Here is a 12,019-nt window from a genome sequence, read left to right as displayed (position 1 = left end):
TCTTTTACCCATTGGTCTGTTCCTAAAGAACTCCACCTCCTTTTGGGAGTCATGTAATAAAACTAAATTTTCCATCAGTTTATTAGTTTGGCCAGTTTAGTACTTATGCTCCGTATTCTTATACAGTATTGTTATCATATCAAGATTGAAATTCAGGAGCATCACGGGGATTTGGTGTTGTTTCTTTCTGTATCACGTAGGACGGGCGCCTGCGTGTCAATGATCAGCTGATTGCAGTGAACAGTGAACAACTGCTGGATAAGTCCAACCACGAAGCTTTGGAAACATTGCGACGATCCATGTCCATGGAGGGGAATATCCGAGGAATGATCAAGGTGATGGTGGCCAGGAGGATAGAGAATCCCCAAGAGGTAAGCTTTGGACATAGATGTAACAAACAAGTGTCATTTACGTTAGGAAATGATGGTCTTCATGATATTTACTCTCAGCCGAACATGGTATGGTTAAATAACATTGTGTTTTTCTCTATGAGTCCTATATGTCACCAACAGATATTTTACAGATGTACAGTGGAGAGCATTCTGAATGATTACATGATGGTCTGGTGTAGAGTGGCCACTGCACAGGTTTGAAAAAAGATGCAGAGGATAGTAAACACAGCCAGCTTCATCATGGGCACTAGCCTCCCCAACATCGAGGACATCTTCAAAATGCAATGTTTCGAAAAGGTGGCATCCATCATTAAGGATTTTGCTGTATGCTTTGATGTACATATGACAAATAAATCTAATCTACTCTGGCTCTCACTACCCAGGACATGCCCTTTTCTCATTACTACCGTCAGTGAGATGGTACAGGAGCCTGAAGACCCACACACAATGTTTTAGGAATAGTTTCTTCCCTCTGTTACGTACCCCGTAACTGGGTCACTTACCAGCAAAGATAGAGAGGTCCGTTGAAGTCTGATGGTACTATTTTTAACAGTATTTATTGATAAAATACACAAAAATAATATCAATGCAAACATACAGATAATATACATCGTCAATACTAAATCTAAAAGCGCAGGTATAATAATAATCAATAAGAAATAGCTCTATCGTCGTCTAGAGGATAATGTATTGTCCGATGGAAATATAAAAGTCACTCAAGTTCATTCAAGCTGCAGCTTTTGGTTGGAGAGAGAGACAAGGTTTTTAGAACTTGCCCGGTTTTCCGTTTTATGATGTCGATCCTTCGAAATGTCGGTGGTGAGCTCTTCCTTAGCTAAGCCGCCTTCCGTGGTAGGGCCTCAATCCCGGGGCAACGGGAAAGGACACACGTGGGCCCTCCACCGGCTATTGCTATTAAACGCTGTCACGGAACTCCTAGCGTTTCTCCTGGTGCGTGTCAAGGGCTGTTCCCCAGTCTCTCTTTTATCCTGACTCACAGGGTCTCAGATGTCAATCAGGGTGGAATGATACCATCCCCCCAACCAGCCCACGTTGCCTGAGGGCTTTCCATGAAGTACAGTTCTCAATACACAATTTCGTCTCCAAAAGACAATGACCTGTTCCGTAGCTTTGTATCGCTGGGGCCAGGACATTCCAAATGTCTCTCTCTCATTTCCTGGGTCTCCTGCCCTGACTTAATAGCGATCTTGCGATTCTCAAAAAGGAGAGGGGGGCACAGGCGTAACACCTCTAACATCCAATTTTTAAACAGTCCATCAGTCCATGAACATTGCCTCCTTTTCATTTCTTATTGTAACTTTTATGAAATTTTTATGCCTTAGACCATAAGACATAGGAGCAGAAACCAGCCATTTGGCCCATCGAGTCTGATCTACCGTTCAATCCTGGCTGATCCTTTTTCCCCTTCTCACCCCCACTCCCTGGCCTTCCTCCCATAACCTTTGATGCCTTGTCCAATGAAAAATCTATCAAGCTCTGTCTTAAATACACACAACAGCCTGGCCTCCGCAGCTGTCCGTGGTTAGGAATTCATCATCTTCACCACTCTCTGGCTAAAGAAATTTCTTAGAATCTCTGTTGCAAATGGATGCCCCTCTATCCTGAGGCTGTGCCCTCTTGTCCTAAACTCCTCCCACCATGGGAAACACTCTTTCCACATCTACTCTGTCTGGGCCTTTCAATATTTGAGAAGTTTCAATGAGATCCCCCTCATACTTCTAAATTCCAGCGAGTACAGACCCAGAGCTATTAAACATTCCTCCAATGATAACCTTTTCATTCCAGGACTCATCCTTGTGAACCTCCTCTGAACCCTCTCCAATGCCAGAACATCTTTTCTTAGATGAGGAGCCCACAACTGTTCACAATATTCAAGATGAGGCCTCACTTGTGCCTTATAAAGCCTCAGCATCGCATCCTTACTCTTGTATTCTGGACCTCCTGAAATGAATGCGAACATGGCATTTGCCTTCCTAACCACCGACTCAACCTACAAGTTAACCTTTAGGGTGTTCTGCACAAGGACTCCCAAGTCTCTTTGCATCTCAGACTTTTGGATTTTCCCATTTAGAAACTAGTCTGTGCATTTATTTCCAAAATGCATGACCGTGCATTTTCCAACATTGTATTTCATTTCCATTCTCTTGCCCTTTCTCCAAATCTATCTAAATCCTTCTACAGCCGACCTGTTTCCTCAACACTATCTGCCCCTCCACCAAAATTTGTATCATCTGCAAACTTGGCAACAAAGCCATCTATTCCATCATGTAAATCATTTATATGCAGCATAAAAAGAAGTGGTTCCAACATCAATACCTGCAGAACACCACTAGTCATCGGCAGCCAACCAGACAAGGATCCTTTTATTCCCACTCGCTTCCTCCTACCAATCAGCCAATGCTCTAACCATGCCAGTAACTTTCATGTAATATCATGGGCTCTTATCTTGGTAAGCAGCCTCACGTGTGGCTCCGTGTCAGAGGACTTCTGAAAGTCCAAATATACACCATCCATTTTTATCTATCCTATGTATAAGCTCCTCAAAGAATTCCAGCAGGTGTGCCAGGCAAGATTTTCCCTTGAGGAAGCCCTGCTGACTTTGTCCTATCTTGACTTTTGTCACCAAATACTCCATAACCTCATACTTAACAATTGACTCCAACATTGGCCCAACCACTGAGATCAGGCTAAATGGTTTATAATTTCCTTTCTGCTGCCTTCCTCCTTTCTTAAAGAGTGGAGTGACATTTGCAATTTTCCAGTCCTCTGGCACCATGTCAGAGTCCAATGATTTTTGAACGATCATTACTAATGCCTCCACAATCTCTAACACTGCATCTTTCAGAACCCTAAGTTGTAGTTCATCTGGTCCGGGTGACTTACGTACACTTTGGTCTTTCAGCTTTTTGAACACCTTCTCCTTTGTGCATGTGAGCACATGATTGGCAGTGGAATGGAGAGATGGTGCAGGTAAATGGGACTGGAGAGAAAAATAGTTTGGCACAATTTAGATGGGCTGAAGGAGCTGTTGCTGTGCTCTAGGGCTCTATGACTGTTAGCAGAAGTTGCCAGTTTGGGACCTGCAGATGAGTAGCCATTACCTGGAGGGTAAATGTAGACCAAGGAGCAGGAGGATTCTAAAACAGTACCCTAAGGTATTTCAAAACACCTGAGAGTGAAGAAAAAGTCTAATTTTGACTGGTCTCAAGGGTTGCAGGATCTTTCCATCTTGTAACCAGGCAAAGACCACAGGACATTCCCAGAGAGGTCATGAGAATTGGTCTGGTTCAGTTGACATTTATAAAGCTATATTGGCTGAAAATATTTAGAGAATTATGAAAAAATGCTATTTGTGAATCTTTTCTTATAAATTAATGGTTATTTCATGGTTTAAAATGTTAATATTTATTTAGTAACTGGTTATTAAAAAAATAACCACGCTGAGATTGGTTATCACACTGAGAATAGAATAAACAGATTTTGCTTAGGAACTGAAATTATAGAGTAACAACCTCATAGATTAGCTGATGCCTCATTGTAAGTACTGTAGTATATTATCATTTTAACATTGTTTTATCTACTTTTTATCTAATTTTTCTGCTGTGAGTAGCGTTTTGTAGTTGATAAGTTCTCAGTTCCAAGTTCTTTGGAAACTGGAAGTAAAAATTTAATCCATTTATTTGACGTTTAATTTTAATTGTATTTAAAGTCGAAGAAATGTTTTTCTGTGGTCTCTAGTTAACTGCCTTCATTAATTGAATTTTCCACATGACGGATTGTATGTAAAAAGTTATTTTTTTTACACACTCAGGCATGTGCTTTTGTGCTCAATGTTAATTTAGTCGTTTGGTGGTCCCGTTAGAGAAAGCAGGCTGTGACCTTTTGCAGTTGCGTCACAACCTCCGTCTATAATGCTTACACCATTAAACAATCTTTTATGGTTTTATTGGTTTAGACAGTAATGCACAGGGCAGTGACTGATCTGTTCTACAAGCCAGATACTTTAATTAGGGCGAGTACCGATTTGCCACTATTGTATTGATTTGTGTAATTTATCAGAGAATGATGAGGAATTTTAAAGTGTGTCTGCTCTTGCTTGGCTCTGCACATTTCCATTCTCCCATTGGGCAGCATTTTAATTTAGTAATAGTTTGCCTTAATGGAATAAAAGCCTTTGGAAAAGATGCTTTAACTTGTTCAGTCATCTTACTTACTACACAAATTTCACTTTCTTCCATTCCTCTTAACGTAATGAACCTTCCATCTCTCAGCAAACAGGGAATTGCAAATTGGTAAGACAAAATGCTTACCATCCAAATTGCTTGGAAGTATCGAAATTCTATGAAAGGAGTAATGTTTTAATTTGACAGTGCTAGTGGTGCAAAGAAGAACAAACTTACATACATATATTTCCTTTCATAACCTTAGGATATTTCCAATTGCTAGATGTGGTGCATGAAGACTAAACCTCATCTGCTCTCTCAGACTAAAAGATTCCTTGTCATCATTAAAAGAAGAGCAAGATAAATTTCCCTCTTGTCTTGGAAATGATTACCTCCGGCCAATAATACAAAAATCGATTAACTGGATGTTTCTTACAACAGTGACTGCATTTCAAAAATATTCTTTGGTTGAAACTACTTTTAAGATGCTTGAGTTTCTGTATAGTGGATTGGTTGCTGTTTTTCCTTTGAAGCCATCCACTCAATAATATCTCTGCACTCTGAAATACATTGTTTAACCTGCCTTTCGTCGTCCTGTTTGCTCCATCTCTTTCTCCTTTTAAAAAAGTACCTGTCCAAGACACTTCATGTAGCTATCTTGATTTTTCACCCACCTGCATGAGAAACAGTATTTGCTTTTATTTGAAGGCACCTTCATGAATGTAAGTTGGCATTTTTTAACAAGTACGAAGTATGAAAGTGGACATATAAAAAGAAATTCCTAGCTTAAGTTTGCTCCTTGCGTCAATTTGCTTTTATAGTTTATCAGGAACAGAATATTTGGGGCAATTGGTATTATTATAAATGAAGTCAACTAAAAGTATGTGGTAAAAGAAGTTTACAAATATTATGGAAAACAATGAAGGGAAAATTGTCTGATTTTATTTTTTTAAATCAGTAAACCAAGCTCTTTTATTACAAAGGCCATATATACTCAGTAACCACTTTATTACGTATGGGTGTGGAACCGGCGTGGTCTTCTGCTGCTGTAGTCCATCCACTTCGAGGTTCGACATGTTGTGCATTCAGAGGCGCTCTTCCACACACCACTGTTGCGTGTGGTTATTTGATTTAGTCTTCCTGTCAGTTTGAGCCAGTCTGATAATTCTCCCCTGAGCTCTCTCATTAATAAGCTATTTTTGACCACAGGTCTGCCGGATGTACTTTTACTTTTTTGCTCCATTCTCTGTAAACTCCAGAGACTGTTGTACATGAACATCACAGGAGATCACAGCTTTTCTTGAGATGGTCAAACCTCCTGCACCCCACAATCTGGCACCAACAACAACCATTCCAGGGTCAAAGTCACTTAATCACATTTCTTTCCCATTCTCATGTTTGGTCTGAACAACTGAACCTCTTGACGGTGTCTGCATGATTTTATGCACTGAGTTGCAGTCACATGATTGGCTGATAAGATATTTGCATTGAACGTACAGGTGTACCTAATAAAATTGCCACTGAGCGTATTTACTGCAAAACTTCCTGGAGCACTTAACTCAAACCTGATTAGACTAAGTTACAAAAGAGTATGATGAGCGATTAGCAGGTCAAAACTTAAGGTGCTCCTTAGAGACCAGAGAGAGTTCCAAAGCTTGTGGCTGCGTATCTCAGGTAGCCGTGCATCAGATTAGCAACAAGTCTTTCAAATTGTTAACACTGGTATTTTAGTCTTTAGCCTTGAAACCATGAACTAATTCAATGAGAAAATTTGAAACTTCAAGTGCCGTTTTTTCTTATTTATATTGGATTATTTTCTGTTATTTTTACTTCTGATTTCTATTGTTTTGACATCTGCCTGCTTCTGTCAGATCCGTGCTGCAAAATCCCTGTGCCGCTCTGGTGATTAAACAACTGAGACATTCCCAAAGCTGGATTTCCTGCTTGACTTTGGGAAAAACATGTTCTTGACTTCTCTTTAAAGGAAAAGAAAATCAAGTTTAAACCATGAATGTTATGAAATTATTTGATGCACCAGGTTCTTTAGAATAAAGTGAAAAATGGGTTACTTTCATTTCCAGTCCAGATCTAGCTGAAGTAGCTACCAAATGAGGTAATAAGCAACATCTAATGATTCATTGGAATTACCCATCATCAAGAAGTGTAGTAAGTCTTTATGACATTCAACCTTGAGCTGTTTTTCTGTTGGTGTCATTTCAATTCATGTGGGTCTAGAAATCTGCTGCTGGGAGATGGAAGTATTGCAAATAGTAGACGCTGATTTCCTAGGGAATAAATTAAAGTAACGCCAGTGTAAAATCTGCTTTACTTTCACTGAAGGGGCCCATAAATTTCACCGTTCTCCACCAAAAAAATTGATGTCAACAATAAATCAGACAAAGAGTGTTGAGAATATTGCACGATGCAAATAATATCTGCGCCACTTCCACCCTGGTCATAAACAGCTGCAGACTATTACTTATTAATCCTGCAGCATTTCATTCTCACGGCTGTTAATCCTTATACAAAAGTAGTGGTAGTTCAAAATAAAACTTGTATGTAGAAACATAGAAGTTTCTGGAATTCAGGGCCCAAGTCAATGGGTGGGATAATGGGCGGAATAGTGAAATGTAATTCTCAACATACTGTGGGCCGGGGCCGTGGGCAGAGTCATGGAGAATAATGTAATGGAAACAGTTTTTGACTAGGCATCAGTCACCGGAGATTGATAGTGCTATTTCTAAAGTTAGAAATTTGTGGAAAGCAATCTCAAAAATTGATTTTTTTTGTTCCCCTGAAATAAAACAATGAAATTAGACCAATTTAGTTCCTGTCTTGGTTTTTAAATATGCATTGCTAAAGTAACACTCATGACTTTGAAATTACAGAAAATATTCTAGCACAGCGACAGCACTTAGGCAACCAATTTCTGTGCAGCAAGCTTTCATATTAAAGCTATGAGATTATTGCAAAATAACCTCTAAAGTATTGGCTGTGATATAAATATTGGTCAGGAGCAGGATGCCTCTGCTGCTTCTTGAATATTATTCTTTTTGGAGTAACCTGAGAGTTCAGAGAGAAAGAAAACTTATCTGACAGTGCTATACTGGAATGCCAGCCAAAATTCAGGTGTACAATTGTATGGAGTTGATTCTGCACTCATAACCTCTGCCTCTGGGATAAGATACAATCCACCCTTAGAAGCAGGCTAGCTATAAGTTGCACTGGCAAAAATTAATTGCCTTCACAAAGAATATTTCTTTTGCTGTACACTCCCAATTAGTGAGTTGTTTCAGTCTTCTACAATTCACATGTTGTGTGGATATTGTTCCCTAACAGTACAGAAGTAGGTAATGATAATAGAACCAGAGGAAGGATAAGGAATCTTTTAGTTTTTCTACTATGGGTTGTTGTGTCCTGATATACTTACTCTACCTTAAAAGTTAGTGGTAATGAACTCCACATTCAATCTTTAAAAGAGAATTTGTGCAATTTCTCAATGGCAAAATATTGGAAAGAGCCAGCAAGTGGAACCAATTTGGTATGATTTTATCAAGCTGGTATAGGCCTCAAATGCTGAATGGCCTCCTTGATGCTGTCCAATGCTATGCAGTAATTGGCTCCATCTGTTATGTTGCGGGAGTGCTGAAAATTTGACTGCTATGTTCAAACTGATTTTTGTGCAACATACTGTGATTAAGTGTATAAATATTTCATACCACAGCAATTGCCATTGTAGCATTTGGTTACTTCCTCTCTCTGATGCCTGAAGGAACTGCCTTAAGTTAACACCATAAGAATGCAGACTGGGAGTGTCACAGTTAAGTTTACAGTTATGCCAAGATAGCAGCTTGGCTATGATGTCATGAGGGCTGCTACTGGATGCCTCTGGGCTTCATATTTGTATAGTTCAGCCAAAGTTATTGTTTGCAATGCAGGGTCTTGATCTGAAGTACCAACAGTTGCTCTTTTACTTCAGATGCTTTAATGACATGAAATTCATTGTTCTGCAGCACCAGTAAACTGCAGAAACATAAAACTAATGAAAAATTACAAAAACAAGTAATGGATACAAAAATGAATAAAGAGATGGTGTTAGTGCACCATTTAGAAATCTGATGACAAAGGGGAAGAGGCTGTTTCTGAATTGTGAGGTGTGGGTCTTCAGTCTCCTCGTACTTCCTCCTTGTCAGTAGTAATGAGAAGAAGGCATCCCCTGGATGGCAAGGTTCCGTAGTGATAGATTCCACCCTTTTGAGGCACAATCTCTTATCCTCAGTGTTGGGGAGGGTTGTTCTTGCAATAGAGTTCCTCCAGCAGTCTTTTTTTTACTGTCTAGGCTGGTATGTAAATATGTAATACAGAACTGTCTTCCAGTACCTGTAGTCCTATCCAATCACGAATTGCCTAACAGCATCCAAGCCATACAGGGCAAAAACTCTTGAGTTGCATGAAAAAATTTGTAGTCAGTGTTCTCTTGCTTCAGAACATGGAACAGTACAGCGTAGCACAGGCTCTTTGGCGACCTTTCAACTTATTCCAAGATCAATCTAACCCTTCCCTCCCACAGCGCCCTTCATTTTTCTTTCATCGATATGCCTACCTAAGCTTCTCTTAAGTACCCCTAATATATCTGCTTCTATCACCACCCAACAGTGCACTTACCGTTCTCTGTATAAGAAAACCTTCCTCTAATGTACCTCCAGTACTTTCCTCCAATGTAATGGAAATATTCCACTAAACTCTCGACTGGAAAATGCCCAGTGGGACTGATTGTAAAGTTGCACGGAACCTCTTAACTTTCAATAAGATTTGGAGCTCCAGGCCAGATATTTTTTTCTTCATTTAAGCTGTTGTTTAATCAGAGGATGCAGAATTAAGATAGTTGGCAAAGGAATCGAAGGGGAGATGAGAACTTTTGTTTTTACACAATGGCCTAATGTGAAATGCACTGTCTGAAACATGGTGGGAAAAGTTTTGGTAATGACTATCAAGGAAGGATTAATTAAAAGGGAAAAAGAGAAAAAATAATCATTTTTAGTGTTATTAGGAAACCATGAGGACGTGTATATACTTTGTTGCTTTATTAATGTAGTAAAATGCCTCAAGCTGTTTCACCAAATGGTTATTCTGAAAGTAAATTGATATGGAGCTGCTTGAATGATTAGACAGGCAACTGAAGTTTGGTGACAAAGATAGAGTTTATTACAAAGGGAAAAATAAACCCCTCCCCTATCAATCCCTATCTCCTCTTCCCCTTTCCTTATGTTCTTTTCCTGTCTTCCCAATCACCTGTCCCCTGTATATCTTCTTTCCCCCACTCTCTCCTTCCCCCACTTATTCTACATCTTCCTACTATATCTCCTTCCAGCACACGTTCTCTTACCCCCACTTTCCCTCCCACCCACTGTTCCCCTTCTCCCACTCTCTCCTGCCCAGTATTCTCACTTTCACTGTTGATCTCTTTTCTTACTCCTTCCTTTCCCTGGCAATCTCCCTCCTTTTTCCTTCAATATCTCTTTCCCCTTTCTTATCTTTTCACTCCACTCTCCCTTTGTTTTTCTTCCTACTGTCCCTTTCCTTTTCCATATTTCTTCCTTTCTGCCAACCTATTTCCATCCCCTTTAGCCCTCTTCTGTGTGCACCCCACTTTCAATAGCTGTCTGGCACCTCCCTTTTAGTTTTTCCTTCTGTGTCTTTCTCAATATTCCCTTTATTTTCATATCGATTGCTGTCAGCAGGAGATTATTTGTGTAAAACCATTGATCTTGTAACCCTGTGGGTGTCCTAGAGTCATAGAACACTACTACACAGAAACAGGTCCTTCAGCCCATCTAGTCCATGCTGAACCATTAATCTCCCTAGTCCAACCAATCCAACCAAAGTCCTCCATACCCCTCCCATCCACATACCTATTGAAATTTGCCTTAAACTGTGAAGTTGGCCTCACATCCATCACTTACACTGGCAGCTTGTTCTGCACTCTCACCACCCTCTGAGTGAAGACGTTTCCCCCTCATGTTCTCCTTAAACATTCCACTTTTCACACTTAACCCATGACTTCTAGTTGTAATCTCACCCAACCTCAGTGGAAAAAGCCTGCTTGCATTTACCCTATCTATACACCTCAAATTTGTAGTACCTCTATCAAACCTCCCCTTCATCTTCTAGGTTCTAGAGAATAAAGCCCTAACCTATTCAATTTTTCCCTGTAACTCAGGTCTTCAAGTCCCAACAACATTCTTGTAATTTTTCTCTGCACCTTTTCAATCTTATTTACATCTTTCCTGTAGGTAGGTGACCAAAACTGCACACAGTTCTCCAAATTAGGCCTCACCAACATCTTATACAGTTTCTACATAACATCCCAATTCCTGAACTCAGTACATTGATTTATGGCCAGTGTGCCAACAGATTACTTTACGACCCTATCTAACTGTGACACCATTTTCAATGAATTATGGATCTGTATTCTATATCTCTCTGTTCTACCATAGTCCACAAGGCCCTACTGCTCACCATGTAAGACCTACCCTGGTTGGTCCTCCTGAAGTCCAACACCTCACACTTCTCTGCATTAAATTCCATTTGCCATTTTTCCTGCTGATGCAGATCCCACTGCAAGCTTTGATAGTCTTCCTGGTTGTCCACTACACCCCGAATCTTGGTGTCATACACAAATTTTCTGATCCGTTTACCACATTATCATTCAGAGGACAAACAACAGATCCCTGTGGCATAGAGAGGCAACCATCTATTACCACTCTCTTGCCTCTCCATGAAGCCAATGTCTAATCCAATTTACTACCTCAGCTTGAATGCCAAACAACTGAACCTTCTTGACCAATCTCCCACGTGGGATCTTGTCAAAGGCCTTGCTAAAGTCCATGTAGACAACATCCACTGCCTTGCCTTTAACAAGTTTCCTGGTAATTTCCTTCAAAATATCTGTAAGATTGGTTAGACACGCCCTAACTTGCACAAAGCCATGTTGACTATCCCAAATCAGTCCTGTCTGTCCAAATACGTATATATCTGGTCCCTTAGAATACCTTCCAATAACTTTCCCACTACCAATGACAGCCTCACCACCTATGATTTCCTGGCTTATTCTTAGAGCCTTTCTTAAACAACAGAATAACATTAATTATACTCCAATTCTCCAGCACCTCACCCATGACTAAGGATGTGTTAAATATATCTGCTAGGGCCCCTGAAAATTTTTGCACTTGCCTCCCACAGGGTCCAGATGAACACTTTGTCAGGCCCTGGGGATTTATCCACCCTACTTTTGCCTCAAGCAGCAAGCACCTCCTCCTCTGTAATCTGGATAGGGTTCATGACCTTGTTGCTGCATTGTCTCACAGCTACAGACTCTGTGTCTGTCTCCTGGGTAAATACAGATGCAAAAAAATCCCTTTACAATCGGTCCGCCATCTGCTT

At 40.2% G+C, this 12,019-nt stretch overlaps 1 protein-coding gene across 4 annotated transcripts in view; it reads left to right on the top strand.

Moving 5' to 3' along the window:
* LOC140728185 (partitioning defective 3 homolog B-like) overlaps positions 1-12,019 on the top strand; it is a 1,189,360-nt gene that overhangs the window by 612,221 nt on the left and 565,120 nt on the right. For all 4 annotated transcript variants that reach the window (XM_073046530.1, XM_073046528.1, XM_073046527.1 and 1 more), the window contains one exon: positions 201-371. In XM_073046530.1, coding sequence (XP_072902631.1) covers positions 201-371 — 171 coding nt within the window. The remainder of the gene's footprint in view (positions 1-200; positions 372-12,019) is intronic.

This window comes from Hemitrygon akajei, chromosome 5, assembly GCF_048418815.1.
Source record: "Hemitrygon akajei chromosome 5, sHemAka1.3, whole genome shotgun sequence".
Classification (NCBI taxonomy): Eukaryota; Metazoa; Chordata; class Chondrichthyes; order Myliobatiformes; family Dasyatidae; genus Hemitrygon; species Hemitrygon akajei.
The sequence above is the reverse complement of the archived record's forward strand: the minus strand, read 5'-3'. Positions and strand labels throughout refer to the sequence as shown.